General features: G+C 39.6%; 1 protein-coding gene across 1 annotated transcript in view; it reads left to right on the forward strand.

Moving 5' to 3' along the window:
- The window catches only part of Boll (boule RNA binding protein), a 66,736-nt gene that overhangs the window by 7,203 nt on the left and 39,443 nt on the right, over window positions 1-20,090 (forward strand). The window contains exons 3-5 of the mRNA XM_075956336.1: window positions 6,964-7,055; window positions 14,992-15,046; window positions 16,882-16,957. Coding sequence (XP_075812451.1) covers window positions 6,964-7,055; window positions 14,992-15,046; window positions 16,882-16,957 — 223 coding nt within the window. The remainder of the gene's footprint in view (window positions 1-6,963; window positions 7,056-14,991; window positions 15,047-16,881; window positions 16,958-20,090) is intronic.

Raw genomic sequence — 20,090 nt, forward strand, 5'->3', positions numbered from 1 at the left:
GTACCTGCCCAGTGGTAAAGTGATTGTGTACATTAGTTTACAGGGTACCTGTCCAGTGGTACAGTGATTTTGTAGGTTAGTTTACAGGGTACCTGTCCAGTGGTACAGTGATTGTGTACATTTAGTTTACAGGGTACCTGTCCAGTGGTACAGTGATTGTGTAGGTTAGTTTACAGGGTACCTGTCCAGTGGTACAGTGATTTTGTAGGTTAGTTTACAGGGTACCTGTCCAGTGGTACAGTGATTGTGTAGGTTAGTTTACAGGGTACCTGTCCAGTGGTACAGTGATTGTGTAGGTTAGTTTACAGGGTACCTGTCCAGTGGTACAGTGATTTTGTAGGTTAGTTTACAGGGTACCTGTCCAGTGGTACAGTGATTTTGTAGGTTAGTTTACAGGGTACCTGTCCAGTGGTACAGTGATTTTGTAGGTTAGTTTACAGGGTACCTGTCCAGTGGTACAGTGATTTTGTAGGTTAGTTTACAGGGTACCTGTCCAGGGGTACAGTGATTGTGTAGGTTAGTTTACAGGGTACCTGTCCAGTGGTACAGTGATTTTGTAGGTTAGTTTACAGGGTACCTGTCCAGTGGTACAGTGATTTTGTAGGTTAGTTTACAGGGTACCTGTCCAGTGGTACAGTGATTGTGTAGGTTAGTTTACAGGGTACCTGTCCAGTGGTACAGTGATTGTGTAGGTTAGTTTACAGGGTACCTGTCCAGTGGTACAGTGATTGTGTAGGTTAGTTTACAGGGTACCTGTCCAGTGGTACAGTGATTGTGTAGGTTAGTTTACAGGGTACCTGTCCAGTGGTACAGTGATTGTGTAGGTTAGTTTACAGGGTACCTGTCCAGTGGTACAGTGATTTTGTAGGTTAGTTTCCAGGGTACCTGTCCAGTGGTACAGTGATGTGTACATTAGTTTACAGGGTACCTGTCCAGTGGTAAAGTGATTGTGTAGGTTAGTTTACAGGGTACCTGTCCAGTGGTACAGTGATTGTGTAGGTTAGTTTACAGGGTACCTGTCCAGTGGTACAGTGATGTGTACATTAGTTTACAGGGTACCTGTCCAGTGGTACAGTGATTTTGTAGGTTAGTTTACAGGGTACCTGTCCAGTGGTACAGTGATTGTGTACATTTAGTTTACAGGGTACCTGTCCAGTGGTACAGTGATTGTGTAGGTTAGTTTACAGGGTACCTGTCCAGTGGTACAGTGATTTTGTAGGTTAGTTTACAGGGTACCTGTCCAGTGGTACAGTGATTGTGTAGGTTAGTTTACAGGGTACCTGTCCAGTGGTACAGTGATTGTGTAGGTTAGTTTACAGGGTACCTGTCCAGTGGTACAGTGATTGTGTAGGTTAGTTTACAGGGTACCTGTCCAGTGGTACAGTGATTGTGTAGGTTAGTTTACAGGGTACCTGTCCAGTGGTACAGTGATTGTGTAGGTTAGTTTACAGGGTACCTGTCCAGTGGTACAGTGATTGTGTAGGTTAGTTTACAGGGTACCTGTCCAGTGGTACAGTGATTGTGTAGGTTAGTTTACAGGGTACCTGTCCAGTGGTACAGTGATTGTGTAGGTTAGTTTACAGGGTACCTGTCCAGTGGTACAGTGATTGTGTAGGTTAGTTTACAGGGTACCTGTCCAGTGGTACAGTGATTGTATAGGTTAGTTTACAGGGTACCTGTCCAGTGGTACAGTGATTTTGTAGGTTAGTTTACAGGGTACCTGTCCAGTGGTACAGTGATTGTATAGGTTAGTTTACAGGGTACCTGTCCAGTGGTAAAGTGATTGTGTAGGTTAGTTTACAGGGTACCTGTCCAGTGGTACAGTGATTGTATAGGTTAGTTTACAGGGTACCTGTCCAGTGGTACAGTGATTGTGTAGGTTAGTTTACAGGGTACCTGTCCAGTGGTACAGTGATGTGTACATTAGTTTACAGGGTACCTGTCCAGTGGTACAGTGATTTTGTAGGTTAGTTTACAGGGTACCTGTCCAGTGGTACAGTGATTGTATAGGTTAGTTTACAGGGTACCTGTCCAGTGGTACAGTGATTGTGTAGGTTAGTTTACAGGGTACCTGTCCAGTGGTACAGTGATTGTATAGGTTAGTTTACAGGGTACCTGTCCAGTGGTACAGTGATTTTGTAGGTTAGTTTACAGGGTACCTGTCCAGTGGTACAGTGATTGTGTAGGTTAGTTTACAGGGTACCTGCCCAGTGGTAAAGTGATTGTGTACATTAGTTTACAGGGTACCTGTCCAGTGGTACAGTGATTTTGTAGGTTAGTTTACAGGGTACCTGTTCAGTGGTACAGTGATTGTGTACATTTAGTTTACAGGGTACCTGTCCAGTGGTACAGTGATTGTGTAGGTTAGTTTACAGGGTACCTGTCCAGTGGTACAGTGATTTTGTAGGTTAGTTTACAGGGTACCTGTCCAGTGGTACAGTGATTGTGTAGGTTAGTTTACAGGGTACCTGTCCAGTGGTACAGTGATTGTGTAGGTTAGTTTACAGGGTACCTGTCCAGTGGTACAGTGATTTTGTAGGTTAGTTTACAGGGTACCTGTCCAGTGGTACAGTGATTGTGTAGGTTAGTTTACAGGGTACCTGTCCAGTGGTACAGTGATTGTGTAGGTTAGTTTACAGGGTACCTGTCCAGTGGTACAGTGATTGTGTAGGTTAGTTTACAGGGTACCTGTCCAGTGGTACAGTGATTGTGTAGGTTAGTTTACAGGGTACCTGTCCAGTGGTACAGTGATTGTGTAGGTTAGTTTACAGGGTACCTGTCCAGTGGTACAGTGATTGTGTAGGTTAGTTTACAGGGTACCTGTCCAGTGATAAAGTGATTGTGTAGGTTAGTTTACAGGGTACCTGTCCAGTGGTACAGTGATTGTATAGGTTAGTTTACAGGGTACCTGTCCAGTGGTACAGTGATTGTGTAGGTTAGTTTACAGGGTACCTGTCCAGTGGTACAGTGATGTGTACATTAGTTTACAGGGTACCTGTCCAGTGGTACAGTGATTTTGTAGGTTAGTTTACAGGGTACCTGTCCAGTGGTACAGTGATTGTATAGGTTAGTTTACAGGGTACCTGTCCAGTGGTACAGTGATTGTGTAGGTTAGTTTACAGGGTACCTGTCCAGTGGTACAGTGATTGTATAGGTTAGTTTACAGGGTACCTGTCCAGTGGTACAGTGATTTTGTAGGTTAGTTTACAGGGTACCTGTCCAATGGTACAGTGATTGTATAGGTTAGTTTACAGGGTACCTGTCCAGTGGTACAGTGATTGTGTAGGTTAGTTTACAGGGTACCTGTCCAGTGGTACAGTGATTGTGTAGGTTAGTTTACAGGGTACCTGTCCAGTGGTACAGTGATGTGTACATTAGTTTACAGGGTACCTGTCCAGTGGTACAGTGATTTTGTAGGTTAGTTTACAGGGTACCTGTCCAGTGGTACAGTGATTGTATAGGTTAGTTTACAGGGTACCTGTCCAGTGGTACAGTGATTGTGTAGGTTAGTTTACAGGGTACCTGTCCAGTGGTACAGTGATTGTATAGGTTAGTTTACAGGGTACCTGTCCAGTGGTACAGTGATTTTGTAGGTTAGTTTACAGGGTACCTGTCCAGTGGTACAGTGATTGTATAGGTTAGTTTACAGGGTACCTGTCCAGTGGTACAGTGATTGTGTAGGTTAGTTTACAGGGTACCTGTTCAGTGGTACAGTGATTGTGTAGGTTAGTTTACAGGGTACCTGTCCAGTGGTACAGTGATTGTGTAGGTTAGTTTACAGGGTACCTGTCCAGTGGTAAAGTGATTGTGTACATTAGTTTACAGGGTACCTGTCCAGTGGTAAAGTGATTGTGTACATTAGTTTACAGGGTACCTGTCCAGTGGTACAGTGATTGTGTAGGTTAGTTTACAGGGTACCTGTCCAGTGGTACAGTGATTGTGTAGGTTAGTTTACAGGATACCTGTCCAGTGGTACAGTGATTGTATAGGTTAGTTTACAGGGTACCTGTCCAGTGGTACAGTGATTTTGTAGGTTAGTTTACAGGGTACCTGTCCAGTGGTACAGTGATTGTATAGGTTAGTTTACAGGGTACCTGTCCAGTGGTACAGTGATTGTGTAGGTTAGTTTACAGGGTACCTGTCCAGTGGTAAAGTGATTGTGTACATTAGTTTACAGGGTACCTGTCCAGTGGTACAGTGATTGTATAGGTTAGTTTACAGGGTACATGTCCAGTGGTACAGTGATTGTGTAGGTTAGTTTACAGGGTACCTGTCCAGTGGTACAGTGATTGTGTAGGTTAGTTTACAGGGTACCTGTCCAGTGGTACAGTGATTGTATAGGTTAGTTTACAGGGTACCTGCCCAGTGGTAAAGTGATTGTGTACATTAGTTTACAGGGTACCTGTCCAGTGGTACAGTGATTGTGTAGGTTAGTTTACAGGGTACCTGTTCAGTGGTACAGTGATTGTGTAGGTTAGTTTACAGGGTACCTGTCCAGTGGTACAGTGATTGTGTACATTTAGTTTACAGGGTACCTGTCCAGTGGTAAAGTGATTGTGTAGGTTAGTTTACAGGGTACCTGTCCATGGCACATACAAGGAAAGTGAGGGTTCTTTAATTGCTATATCCCCTGTCTCTTACAGATGGAAATATGCCTTTCATTTTTTATTTCTTATTTTTAAGTAATCTGCTTTTCTCACTCATTGCTTAATATTGTTCATTTTCCAGCATACTTCAGTTATACTCTCTTACGTGATGCTCGTAGATAATTGATTATTTCAATTTTCAAATGAAAACATAATCTAAAGGTTTTAGTCTTATAAAACCATATATACGTGAAATTTTTTAAAATTTATTTATTTTATGTTTATGATACTGTATCTGCATATACACCTGGCTGCCAGAAGAAGGCATCAGATCCCATTATAGATAGTGTGAGCCTCCCTGTGGTTACTGGGAACTGAACTCAGGACATCTGGAACAGTTGGCGATGCTTGTAACTGCTGAGCCATCGCTTCAGCCCCAAAACCCTATATCTTTATCCCAACCTTTATCTTGCACTCGTAAGCCATATCCTAGACTTAAATTTCTTACAAATAGCTTTCTTTGATAGTGTTTATAATCTGCTAATTTAAAAGACCTTGTGGTCCAAATAGAGAATCTGTGCAAAAGTGTGCTTAATCAGCTCATCAGCTACTTCACTCTTTGAGAAAAGCATAGTTGAGGTGATTTTCGGTATTCCTGTGTAAGAGGTGTAGCAGTAGATATGAACAGGAAATGTGTTGATGAATATTTTTAGTCAGATGCCCTTACTTGAGCTGAGTCGGTAACTCCGTGGGAGAGGTTTGTCTAGCTTATAGAGGCCCTAAATTCAGTGTACACGCACACACAATTCCTCTTCCAGGTGAATTTATAGAAGCATTTCTGAGTTTACATATTAGAAATATAGGGAGAGATGCCTGTTGTAATAAAGGTGCTATAGTGTGGGATTTTGGACTTATACTCCTATTACAATCTAGGTAAAATTACTTTTTCTTTCACCTAAGAAAAATGCTATGCTTGGTGCATTTGCCAAAATAATGATTCTTAATTATGTGATTGTTTCCCTAGGAATAAATATGCTTTACAAAATTCTTACCTTTTGAAAGATTGTAGCTATGGAAAATACAGGTATTCATGCTTAGAATTCATTCCTATTAAACATCTTAGTGAACTTTCAAAGTACATATTCAATAAAAACATTTTCATGTCAGTCACGAAAGCACATCAGACCAATATGAATCTTAGAGGTCATTGTTTCCTACACAGCCATAGCATTAAGGTAACAGAATTACTTCCTTTCAGACGCATCTTTTTCAAAACCACAAATAATTCCCTGTGAGGAAGTAATTTCCTATAGTCGCAAACAGACTTTGAAACCTCACTTGTGCCTCTGCAGGTTCAGTCATCTTGACTTTGTCTTTCCCCTTACTCTGCAAGTTAGTGACTGGGTTAGTGACTTCTCCAGAGAATAGTTTGGATTCACTTTTCTGAATATCTAGTAGCGGCTCTCATTTTAGCATTGACTCTGTTTTTAGAACATCCATTGTTATAATAAAAGTAATTCACTTCTTCTTAAATTTAGTGTTTGTCGTTGTCCAATTTAACAGTCTCAATGCTATCATCCAAAATAGCAAATTGTATATTTAAGTGAGGTAACAGCTGAACTCAAAGTGAGTGGCTGTGCTCTAAGACATGTTTTGTTTCTCCTTTAGGTAAACTTAAAGTTATGCTTAGAAGCAAACAGGTGCAACTGAATCCAAAATTAAATTGCCATGAATTCAACATAAATACTCTGGGAATAGCTCTTATTGTCTACCTATTTCAGTAAAATCAGATATTCCCAAACCATCTTTGTACACATCTTGAACGTTGTGTGTGTTTTACTAATTTTGTTGTAGCAATGTAATGTCTGTAGTTATCTAAAATTTGTTTAGTACAGGGAAAACATCTTGTTATTTGAAATATTATAGTCATTTTGTAACTTATTTTGGCAAATTCAAGTATTTGGGGGAAATATATTCCTTTCCTAAGACTATGTTGATTACTCAAACTGACTGGATTAGGCCATTGTGACTTGCTTTTACTGATGTACAGCTGCCCTCCCCAAATACTAGAGCCAATAGTAATGCAGCCTAACTATGGCTTTAGTGTACACAATCCCGTTAACATTCTTAAAGGCACCAAAGAGTCCTTTACATAGTTGCATTCTTTGCAGTCATAGAACATCCAGTTGAAAGTAGCTGCCTAGCTGCTACGTAAAGCAAAGTACATAGAGTTTGGTAACAATGGTTTTGCCTATTTTTAATGATGAGATACCCTCTAACTTATTTTCTATAGTTTTTATATCCACAGCAGACATTGGAGTTGTTTCCTCTTTTAGTGTCTAAAACGTTTCTTAATGTTTTCTTTTTATGTCACTAGACAAATGAAAATGATTTAAGAAAATTTTTTTCCCAGTATGGGTCTGTAAAAGAAGTGAAGATTGTTAATGACAGAGCCGGAGTATCCAAAGGGTGCGTATCAGTTCACATAATATGTAGAATAATGAACTGTTTTGTTGGGTTAAGTTTTGTATGCTAATATGTTTTGTCTTTTTCTTAGTAAAGAATTATATGCCCTCTTTTTTCCCTTACATTTGCTGTGTGTGAGCATGCACTTGTGATCTTTACTAGAGTAAAAGGGGGTTCTATATTTCTTAATCTTAAAAACCTGCTTTTACATGGACCAAGGGGCTGTTCAGTATAATATGACAAAAATGTTGAGTGGAAAATTATATAGTAGCTAAAGAAGCAGAAGCTGAAACAGCAGATACTTCTGGAATTGTGTACTTTTTTTTAATCTATAAGAGAATTTATCAGAAAATTGCTGATCTGAAAGAATGTCTGTGATCTGTGATTCAGAATCTACTCAAGGAACAAATGAAAAATGCCAGTCTAATAAGAATGATAAATTGTCAAATCAAAAAACTTGTGGTAATTTGAAAGAGTGGCCCCGTAATCACTCATATGTTAGAATGCGTGGTTCCCAGATGGGTGCTGTTGGGGAGAATTTGGCACTACGGCCTTGTTGGAGGAAGTCTGTCACTTCAAAAGTCTGCAGCTCCTCCTCCAGCACCATGTCCGCCTGTGTGCCACCATGATGAATCTATAAGCCAGACCCACTCACATGTTCTCCTTCCTAAGAGTTGCCATGGTCATGGTGTCTCTTGATAGCTGTAGAGCAATGACTAAGACAACAGCTGGCACCAGGGAGTAGGTTTTGCTGGGACCTGATGCTTGTTGGTGGGATGTGGTCTTTGGGACCTTGGGATCAGGAAAGCAATTGAATGTTTTCAGCAGGGCTTATGGGCATCCTAGTAGGAACAACAATGTAGATTATAACACCTGGCTCAAAAGGTTTCAGAGGGGAAGAAAATTAGTAAGGGGCCACGAGATTGTTCTTGTGATATTTGGGCAAAGAAAGAGGCTGCTTTTTGCCCTTGCCCCCCCCCAAAAAAATTGCCTGAAGCTAAACTGAAGAGTGTTCAAGTACTGGCTTTGGCAGAGGAGCTTTTAGGACACCCTAGATTTGACTCTGTCGTAAAGTTATCAGCAGCGACTCTTACTGCAGATGTATACTGAAAGGAAGCAAGCTGAGCAAGGAAAAGTATAAAATGTGGTTTATGGAGAAAGAAGCACTGGGAAATGTAATGGAGGTCTGTCCAGTGCTCAAGGGACTCAAATTTAAGGAAAGCCTGATGTTCAGTGGAGCAAAGGGAGTGGGTGACCTGAAGATCCCACCCAGTTAATTTTCCTACTTGTGGAAAGAAACTAAAGAAAAACTTAGGCAGTAAAAGAAACCATAGACAACAAAAAGCTGGTGCAGATGTATTTGGAAGAGGGGATTAAGTTGCAGACCCAGCAAGCAGCAGAGCTTGGCAGATTTAGCCCCATGGTTCTAGGTTTAGAGTCAAGAATACAAGAAAAAGGTTGTGGAATCTTCCTCTATGTCTAAAAAAAGCTGCTGAGGCCAGGTATATGTCAGGGGTGTCCCTGCAAGTAGGCCCAGATAGGTCATTGGGTGAAGCCTGGATGTAGTTGAAGACTCAATATGTCAGAGATGCCAGAGTTATGGGATACTTGCTGAGGAAAGCTGCAGACAGGGAGGGTGTAGAACCAATCCAAAAGAGAAGTGTGTTGCAGTCAACAGAGCTGAAAGGAGTTGGAGGTCTGAAGAGCATTTTGACATCAGACATGGAGAGGCAGGATTTGAAGCTTTCCCTGATGGTTTTGGGTTTGCTTTGGTCCAGTGTTTCCTCACTCTATGCCCTATTCCACCTTTTAGAATGGTAATGTATTTTGTGCCATTGTTGTTGGACGCATATGATAGGGTTTTTGATTTTGATTTTACAAGGGTTGCAGTTAAGAGATTGCCTTGAGTCTCAGAAGAGTCTTTGTACTTTGGACTTTTAAACAGTGTTGAGACAGTGATAGACTATGGGGACTTTTGAAGTTGAACTAATGCATTTTGTATTATATGGCTGCAGGCCTGTGGCGTCCAGGCAATGGAATGCAGTGGTTTGAAAGAGAATGGGCTCATCGTGTATTTGAATGCTTGCCACCAGGTAGTGGTACTAGTTGAAATGATTAGGAGGTGTGGCCCTGTTGGAGGAGTTGTTGGGCTTTCGAAAGCCAAATCCAGCCACAGTGCCTCTCTCACCCTGCTGTCTGTGGATCCAGATGTCTAACTCTCAGCTACTGTTCCAGCACCATGTCTGCCTGCATTCTGCCATGACGACAGTGAACCTCTGAAACTGTAAACCAGCTCTAGTGAAATCTTTCCTTTATAAGAATTGTGATCATGGTGTTGCTTCACAGCAATAGAACAATGACGAAGACAAGAATGAACATTGAAGTTAGTAGACTATGCCCTGTAATGTATAGAGCTGTTTCAGAATATCTCTGTGTACAACATCCAGAATGCTCTGAGAGGGGAAAGGTAGTTTGCATGTTGCATTCACAGAAAAGTTTTGTTGCAAAGTCACAAGAAAATTAGATACGGCAGTGGAAATTAATAAAGGGTTCTGTTTTCTCCAAACAAATATATTTGCAGGATTAACAGAAGAACAAATAAGATAGAAAAAGAGTGTTAATGAGAAATGGCATGGAGAATGGCAGGAGCTAATGTGGAAGAGGTAGTGTTTTCACAAAGAAACTGTTTAAAAAAAAACAAAAACTCCTGAAACTGCCAAATAATATCAAGATGAGGTCGAGATTATATCCCCCTCACTTAGCTAAGAGAATTTACATTATTTTGGTAATACTTTTGTCATTGAAAAGGATAGGAAGTCAGATGTAATCTGATAAATATCCTGGAGACTGAGGCAGGAATTTTGCAAACTGGAGGCCAGCATGGGTTACTGCCCTTTTCAACAACAAAATAAAATAAAGAAGCCAAGGCTGTTGCTTAGCATGCACAAGGCCCCGGGTTCATCCCTGGAGCCACAGAAAAGAAAGGGGAGAGAAAGAAATAAAGAAAAACACAGGTGAGAAGTTAAAGTGGAAATGGCATTTCTGTGACACCGTGAATGAGAATCAGGGTAGTGAAGATTCTATTCTGGAAAGAGAAAGTCTAGAAGAACATTGGAAATTACAGAATAGCTGAAGGACAGCTGAAAAGTGGCCCAGTAAGTGACAATTAGAATTCAGAGAGCCTGAGAACAACCTGTCCCATCTCTGGAAAAGGACTTGTGGAGACAATAAGGAAGGGCTGGGCCGCTGAGAAGTTCAGACAATGGAAGATCCAACAGTGAAGAATATGAAGGTTCCGTCTTCTACGGCTAGGAGACAGGCACATCTGAGGATAAGTAGTGGAGAGTAGCAGCAGCCTTGAGCCTGAGATTGGCGTATACTCCAACTCTCAGAGCCTCATCTAGGCATAAGATTTAACTGTGGCCAGACTAGAGAATATCCAGCACTCAACCCGTATTTTCTGCAGCCGCCTCTCTCCTAGAAGGTGAGTAGTTTTCCATGGGATTGAGAGCGCTGAGACGAGTCCTTTGGGTTACATTTCAGTGCCTGTGTGCCTTCCCTACTCCTCAAAACCCTTGGCAACACTGTTTGGCATACACAATAGCTGTACCAGGTTGTCCAACTAAGGAACTGGAACCTGGAAGAATCTACCTGGCCTACAAAGTACAATGCTACCTGTGGCCATAGAGGCTCCCAGCACACAATGAAAGCAAAGATCCTAAAGCGAGGACAGTCTGAAGCATATTAGCACTTGGCGAGTGCGGGCTCAACACTAGCCTAATCTTAGGGAAGACAGGCGACTGCACTCTCAGCTGCACACCACCTTTCACACAGTAGAGACCGGAAAGGAACTGCTCCAATGTTTTGTCTCAGTTGGTTTATTTTGCTTGTGTGTCTTTGAGGCCTTTACAACAGTGCCGTGGTCATGGTGCCAGTTCACAGCAATAGAAACCCTAACCAAGACAAAGACCTAAATAAAAAAATGTGAAGCAAACATGAGGCTCTCGGGGCTGCCCCATTTGCCTTCTTCTCAGAACACTGGGGACACTATCACTACTGTGCCACTAAACCAGGGTCTAGTCAAGGAAGGGACTGCGCGGTCCATCTGTCTCCCAGGCTAATCTAACAGCGGGAACTGAGCCGGGAGTCAGACCTCTCCCATCAGCACAATACAGTACATGAAACATCACAGTGAAGGAAAGAATTCAAAACTTAATCTTCCAAAAATAAAACATGTCCAATGTGACTTTTTAAAACCTGGGTATAAATAAATAAATAAACCCTCGGTATACTCTTATTGTACTTTTGTTACTTGGCTGTTCTTGGGTTTTGGGATTTTGTTGCTGTGTTTGGTTTCTTAGTCTTTATTCTTGGGAAAATGTGTTGGAGTGGTCTTGCTGTAGTCTGTGCTGTGCTTGGTTAGGCTGTGTGATTGTTCTCTATTGTCCTCCACCCATTCTTCATTTCATACTCTGAATTCTTATACCCAGCCCATGCAGTTTTCCTCTTATTCTCCTCTCTTCCCCGTGCTCACTTCATTTGGGCTTATTCACTACAACCTTCCAAACTTTAAACTTTCCCTTCCCAGACATCCTTGTCACCTCAGAATTTTTCTTAATACTGATACTGATCCTTGCTCAACCTACAGTCCCTCCATCTTTAATGTCCTGTTGTGCCGTCCTAGCGTAGTGACCCTCCAGTAGTTACATTTAACTATCTGCATGATGCTTGTACTGTGGCCCTCCCAGCCTCTAGGGTGGCTTCTGCAGTTGGTGCTGTGGTAAAGAGCTTGTGCCAAGTGCCTGAGCATGTGCGCTGAGGGTTTCACTGCTGAGCTGTGCACCTCGACTCTACCTCAGTCTCGCCCCTTTTAAATGTTACAGATAATTTGACTTAAAGGACACAGTTGATAAAAACTCCAGTCAACAAAATAACCACATATGCGTAAGTCTTAATGTGGTAATTAAGAAACACAAAAATCTCAGTGTTACACCACCCAAAAATGTCAATTCCATCATTAATTGCTGCAAATGAGAGTGAATTAGGTGAAATTCAAAATGGGGAATGAAACGAATGTTTAACAAAGCAAAACAGTATGAAAATAAACTTAGAGTAATTCAAAGAGATTATATGTAAACAGCTGACTGAAATAAGAAAGTCGGTACAGGGAATGAGAGGGAAATTTACTAAAAAGAAATACTGAAAACATGAAAAACTCAGTAAGTCAAATAGAAAATTCAGTATTAAGCTTCACCAATAGAATGGATCAAATGGAAACAAGAGATGAAGTAGAATTCTTGTATCAGCAAAGATTAAATAATAAAACATGAATACATCGTGAGTTATATGTACAACATTTAAAGAGTGATGAACTATCGGGAGAGAACTCCAGGTTTAGGGCATAAAAGATATTTTGATAGAATTATATCAGAAAGCTTCCCAAATCTAGAGAAATAGATGGCTATCTGTCTTAGTTTCTTCTCCTGTAACTATGATACAAAAATGCCCTGGCAAGAGCAACCTAGGGAGCGCAGAGTTTGCTTTGACTCACAGTTCATGGGTACGGCTCAGCCCATGGGGAAGTCAAGGCAGCTGGAACTTGAGCTGGCCACATCACATAGTCATGAAGCAGTGAATAACCCCTGACCATGGGCAGGTCATTCTGACTCAGTTAACCCAACAAGATGGTCATCCACAGGCATGGGCAGAGGCTGGCGTAACCAAACTAATTCCTCACAGGTGTGTCTAGAGGCTTCTCTCTAAAGTGGCTATAGAGTCTGTCAAGTTGACAAGTAACGCTGTCTGTACCCACAAGACATGTAAAAAAACAAAATGCACAGGAACAGAAAAGAAGATTTCCACATTATAGTGTAGTTAAAACACGAAGTACAGAGAATGAAGAAGAATATTGGAAGCCACAGGAGGAAATACCAAGTTACATATAAAGGCAGGCCTGTCAGCATTAATAGCAGATCTCTCAACAGAAGCCTTTAAAGCCAGGGGAGTATGCAACAATGTATTTGAAGCATTGGAAGGGAATGATATATTAAGTGGAACTACTATATCCTGCAAAATAGGACATAATTGAAGTCTCCTTTTGTATGATAAAAAACAAGCAGAAGAAATTCATGACCACTTAAGCAGCACTCAGGAAGATACTTGACTATTTCAGAAAGAAGCCAAAATTAAACACATCCAGGACACGACAAGAAAGAGTAAACCACACTAGAAGAGTAGTTATGGAATAGAAAGAAGACCGAGCACTACAAATTTGACAAACAACGGGAATTAAATATACCTTTCAGTAATAACTTTAAATGTTAATAGACTAAATTCTATAATCAAAATATACAGAGTAGTAGATGGAAATAAAGAATAGAATTTATTGCCTAAAGACAAACCCTGTCATCTGAGACAAATGTAATGTTAAGGGCTGAATGGTGGGAAAAGGTTCTCCAAGCACAGGGAACTAGAAAGCAGACAGAGTTGCTATTCTGTGTCTAAAAAAAAAATTAGAAGAGATAACAAATGTTCATACTGATTAAGGAAACCATTCATTAAGAGAAAATGTTCTAAATGTACATGCCTCGAATAGTGATGCTCTTAATTTCATAAAGCAGGAACTCCTGGGGTACAGAGACACGCACTAACCCTAACGCAGTACTAGTGGATTATCTCAGCGCTCTAGGCTCAACTGTAAGGCATTCCAGCAGAGACTAGAGGACATCCGAGATAATGACGTCATAGACCAAATTGACCTAGCAGACATCTGCAGGGATTGCACTGAAACACTGAAGAAAGAGTACATGGTCTTCAAATTGGCCCATAAAGCTTCCTCTAAAATATATAATAGGACACAAAGCAAGGCTTATCAAATATGGGAAAAGTGAAAATGTTTTGAATCCTTAGCACAGTGGAATAAAGCTAGAAAAAACAGGTAAACTTTAGAATATTCATGACTGATGGAGATATAATATTTTATAGAATGATGGCTGCATCAAAAAATTAAGTAAATTTATGAATTATTTTAATCAAAATGAAATAACATACATAAACTTATGAGATAGAAAGAAGACATTCTTCATTGGATAGAAGGCACTCTTCATAGAGGGAAATTCATAGCTGAAAATATGAACATTTAGAACCAGATTTCAGATAAATAATAATGGATCTTATAGCCTTAGAAAATAATAAGAACAAACTAAAAAAAAGTCAATAGAAGCAAAGAATCATGATCAGGACGGAAGTTAATAAAAACGGAAGTAGAAAAAAAACAATTTAAGTACTTTAGGTAGACAAACAAAATCCATAAGTTAGTAGCCAGACTAACCAAAGAAAGAGAAGACCCAAATTAACAAAATTAGAGATAAAAGGAAGTGATTGCAGTAGAAATCAATGAAATTCAGAAAATTATTAGAGTATATTTTTAAAATTTATATTTCACCAAATTAGAAAATGAAAGAAATTAATTTGTAGACAACACAACATAGATAATATTTTTAAAAATAAACCAGTGTGTAACAGCAACGATGAGATACAAAAATAAACAAAAGCTTAATTGGTTTGTAAGAAGCAGCGAGAATGGGGCTAGAGACGACTCAATGAGGTCAGTTGCTGCTCCACCAGAGGACTCCAGATTCAGTTCCTAGAACCCACGTGAGGACCACAGCCACCTAAAGTCCAGCTCCAGGGATCTGACCCCTGGTTTTTGTGAGCACCAGGCACATAGATTCATCCTCAATGACGGTATTAATCTGTGGTGCCCATGCCGATGCAGCATACCCACAGTGGCAATACTTAAAAAGTAAAACTATTATTACAGCTTTAGGCATAGAGTTCAGTGGTTTAAAAAAAACTTGCAGACCCTAGGTTCTTGAATCCAAAATAAAATTTAGTGTAATATTCTAAGAAAATATTAATAATTAATGCATTTATTTAGGTATGGTTTCATCACTTTTGAGACTCAAGAAGATGCACAAAAAATCTTACAAGAGGTAAGATCTTTCAGTGTATTTAACTTCTGTTTTGGAACTTCTTTCTTTAAAACTAACCGTTTATGATAATATAATAGTTGAGTGCAAGCCAGTGATCTGCATATGTCTATATATGCAGATACATGTGTGTGTGTATCTTAAGATTGCCATTGGCCCCTAAGAAACAGTCTGAAGAACAATACATTCCAAGTCACTACATGAGGATGGTTGTTAAGTTATAGTGTATTTATTTTATTTGCTTAAACTAGTGATTTAAGTATGTGTCTCTGTGAGGTGTAAATGTTTTTTTTTGTTATTCCTAAGGAACACTACAAATGTAAATGACTAGAATAAGATTACCTGATATTATTTCCTTCCTATGAAAAACTACATAAACCAGTAACATTCTTTAATAAAGTGTCTGTAGCCTGTAGTTCACTTTGATATCTTTTAAAATATGCAAGTATAACATTTAACCTTTTAGAAGAAGGTCATTTAATTATGTAGTATTGAAATCATACACAGTCAGTTCTTACCCTTGATAGTTTTTTATTCTGTAAAGTCACCATAAAACTGAATTAGTGGGTACTGAACTTCTGGTGTCCTATTTGGAATACAAGATAAGGTTTCAAAATCCTCTTGTCCCAGTATTGCTGCCAGTGAATTAACACATGACCTGCTTTCATGTGTTGCTGCTTAAAGAAATTGTGTTCGCAAAGCCTGTATTGCCTGTCACAGAGATCTGAGAGCCGCTGCTTGGAAGACGGAAAGATGATGTCAGCTCAGGGTCTCACAGGCTCCAGCTCGTAGCTGCTGCTTCTGTGCTGTGGGGCACAGGCAGGCAGAACCTGTGACAGTGAGTGGCAGGAAGCAGAGGTGGCTGAGGAAGGGATCTGTGAGGAGCTAGTATTCAGGAATATGCAATCACGGCTTGTTTCCTCCAGCTAAGCCTTGCCCTTAACAGTCCCATCACGTCCAATAATGCTGTCGGATTACTAACTCAGCAGTGATCTGTTAGATCCGATCCTTTTCATCTGACCACCTCCTGTGGTTGGAGCTGTCATTTGGACAAAGCATTCAACAAGTGAACTTTTTTGTGGAGGGAATGCACACTTCATATCTAAGTCGTGATAATCAACATATTTAGTTGACATAATGCCTGAATTAAGCATGACAACACTTTTTCTCCAAAAAAAATCCATGAACAGTCTTCATGTGCTTAGAAACATTAGCTAGAACTTCAACACCTGTGAGACATTTTATTGTTTAAAGAAAAGCACATAATGTGAAAAACATATCTTAAAAGGACATTTTATTATAATATGATAGCTAGAATAAGAAAAAACATTTTGCTCTAACTGGGTGCTTTTGTGTTAACTACTCACATTTTCTGTAATACCGCAAATAACCTGGAAATAACTGTAAATAGTGGTTAGTATTATACATGAACTTCACAGACTTCCTGAGTGCAAACACACAATCAGCAACTAATGATGATTACTACACCATCGAGATGCACAGCAGTAGAGCCAAGATAAAGACACTTACTTGATCTCAGACCATCTTTTTGGTAGTGTACTTGATTCCCAGTACCACATACACCAGGCAGTGTGGCAAATCCCTCCATTGCAGCACTTGAGCAGTAGAGGCAGAAGGATCGGAAGGTCAGTGTCAACTGGTAATACGCCAGATGTGAGGGCAGTCTGGAACTCATGAGACCTGTACTTTAAAAAAGAGGAAGAAATTGTCACATAATGTCTACTAGTTTCATACTGGTTTTTCTTCACTGATTCTACAAATCATGATGTCAAATGATTTTTACAAATCATGGTGATGGGCTTTTTCCTTTATTTTAGGCTGAAAAACTTAATTACAAAGATAAGAAACTGAACATTGGTCCAGCAATAAGAAAACAACAAATAGGGATTCCTCGTATGTATTGAGAACTAATGTATTTTTTAATATTTGCATGATCCTTTTGTGAACTATTAGACTATTTTAGACATTTTGTTAAAATATTGTTTCTTTATTTAATAGTTATTTTAGCAAAGTTAGTAGTCATATAACTATTTTTAATAGAAATTAAAATACCTTAGCTTGAGGTATAGGGGAAATATACATGAACAATGTTAAGTATATTCTATTTAATTATGGTTTAAAAGAAAATATTTTATTTTTAATTAGCATAAAAAGTAATGTGTTTCATGATAACATTTTCTTTTTATTGAAAATTCATACAGTATATTCTGATCACAGTTTACCAGATCCTCCCCACCCATCCACCTCCACCCCTTATTTCTCTCTCTTTAGAAGACATATAAATTTTAAAAACAATCTTTAAAAAAGTGAAAAAGCACAAGTAACACAGACACACAAAAACAAAACCATAAAAACAAGAGTCAAAAACCATAATATACAAGTAAAAGATGAGTAAGTTTTTAAAAAAATGTTCAGGTGTAACAATATGAGGCCAAAAAATGCAAGAAATACAGTTGCGTTCCTTTTGTGTCGGTTATCTCCTGGGCATGGGCCTACTCTTAGGAGTGGTTAGTACACCCAGTGAGACACCATTGGTGAAAGCAAAGTTCTTCTTGATAAGCAGTTGTCAGCTGCAGGTAGCTTCTTGGTTAGGGGTGGGAGCTCCTGTCCATTCCCTCACCTCAGTGCTGGGGCCGCGTCTGGCTTGATTGCTGCCACCGTCTGTGAATTCATAATGTGCATCAGTCCTCTGGTGTCTCACACTGTTCCCTTGGTGTCAGTTCATCCCACGTGGCTCCTTGAGTCTTTCCTCCTCCTCTTTTACATAGCACCTGAGCCCTGACGGCAGGGATGGGAGAGCTGATGGAGACATCCCACTTCAGATGTTCCAAGCGCTTCCAAAATCTGTTACCCTGTGCATTGTCCTGTTAGGATCTCTGTGTTAGCCCCCATCTCCTGCAGGATGGTGGCTGAAGAAGGCACGGACCTACAGGTACAAGAGAATGTCATAGGAGTCATTTGATCCACTCATCTGTGGGTCCTGCCTATTACAGTAAAGCTGCTGCACACAGACATAGTTGAGCAGGTGTCTCTGGAGTAGGATGCAGAGTCCTTTGGGTGTTTGCCCGAGAGTTAGTTCAGCTGGACCTTGAGATAGGTTACCCCAGCTTCCTGGGGAGTCACCACGCAGACTTCTTGTACAAGTTTGCATTGATGGTGAATCCACCAGCAGTGAATGACTGGTCCCTGACTCAACATCCGCACGCACAGCGTGAGCTGGCTTTTATCTGTCTTAGCCATTCTGATAGCTGTAAAATGAAAGCTCGAAGTAGTTCTAATTTCCATGTCTCTGATGACTAAAGATGTTGAAGTTTCTTTAAGTGTTTCTCAGCCATTTGAGATTCCTCTACTGAGAGCTCTATTTAGTTCTGTACCCTGTTTCTAATTGGGTTTTTTCGTGGGGTCCAGTCTTTTTGTTCTTCGTATATTATAGAAATTGTCTGTATCAGTGGTTCTCAGCCTGTGTGTTGCAACCCCACTAGGGTGTCAAATGACCTTTTTTCCCCACAGCTGAATAAACTCCTGTGTATATGAATGTGTGCCCACATTTTCATTATCCATTCACCTGCAGACAGGCTTCTAGGCAGAGTCCACTTCCTTGTGTTTATAAATTGAACAATAAAGACCCAGGTATTTCACCCTTGACCATACATTCAAAAGAAAAAAATTATAGGAAAATATTACTTAAAATAGCTAAATAAATTTAGAATTCAAATTAAAAGTATTTGTGATTATAGAAATATTTTAAATTAGCCAAAGTATGGAAAGTAAAAATATATAACTAAAAACAAAAAAGTAACTGCATGTGTTTTTTAGTCAAAACACATGTGTCCTAAATATCAGAGAAAACAATCACTAAATCCTTGGATTAGCTAACTTTTGTGTATGCCTTCCTCAAATTTTTATAATACTTACTCTTTTTTTCTTTAACTTTTTATATTAAGTACTTCTGTAGTTTTGTTTATTAAAGATTTCTATAAAATAGTTGCTAATTTTGGGGGGGTTTTTTTTAGCCATATCATGTGTCTGCTGGGATGTAAAACCTTAGGCTGTTATTCATATCACTGTCAACAGTTTTATAGATTGTGTTAATTTGAAGTGTTCTGTTGACAGCAGTTATCAGGTATTTTAACTTTGACTCAGCATTGGTTAACTTAGTTATTACAAAATGTATGGTGCACTGCAAAGCTGTCTGAGTAAAGTGCTTGCTGCAAGAATGAGAACTGGAATGGATCTCTTAGAGCCCGCATAAACACAAAGCATGGCAGCACGTGCCTGAGATCCCAGAGCTGGGGAGGCGGAGGCCAGAGGATGAGGGCTGGCCGGCTAGCCATCTAATTGAGCCGTCAGTGAGCTCTGTGTTTGTGAAAGACCCTATCTCTAAAATTAAAGTGAAAAATGATTGAAGAAGATACTTGACATCAACCTTGGCCTCTGCATGCAAGTTCATAAGTAGTCAGACACACACAGAGGGACTGGGAGTGAGGCAGAGAGATGATTATACTAAATATAGCAGGATTCTGAATATTTTCAGAATACTGTTGTTTGTAAGAGTTTAACTATAATAATTATACCAACAGTTTTTGACCCATTGCTTTCACATATACAAATAGTTTATTCAGAACTAATGAGCAAAAGAGCCATTGTTGCAGTTTTTTATTTATCTCATGAAAAGCCAACTTGAGAAGTGCTCGCTCTGTTTATATAATACACATACCTGCCTTAAAAATGAAAGTCATTTTAAACCATTTAGCTGCATCTATGAAATTCAGAAATGTAGTCTACTAAACAAGACCTGAATAATGGAAACACCAGTTGAATTTCTGCTGAAATACTCTTCATAATAGAGGGAAATTGACCTTGGCCAGCTGTGGCTCTTAATCCATTGTACACTGGAATTCTATATTTTCTTAGAAGTTTTAGTTTATGTAAAATCTCCATGGATAATTTGCATTCTGTTTCTTAGTATCAGTCATTTGATTATTTAAAGATAAACTTTTTCCATTAAAATAACAGTTGTTTGAAT

This window comes from Microtus pennsylvanicus, chromosome 22, assembly GCF_037038515.1.
Source record: "Microtus pennsylvanicus isolate mMicPen1 chromosome 22, mMicPen1.hap1, whole genome shotgun sequence".
NCBI lineage: Eukaryota > Metazoa > Chordata > Mammalia > Rodentia > Cricetidae > Microtus > Microtus pennsylvanicus.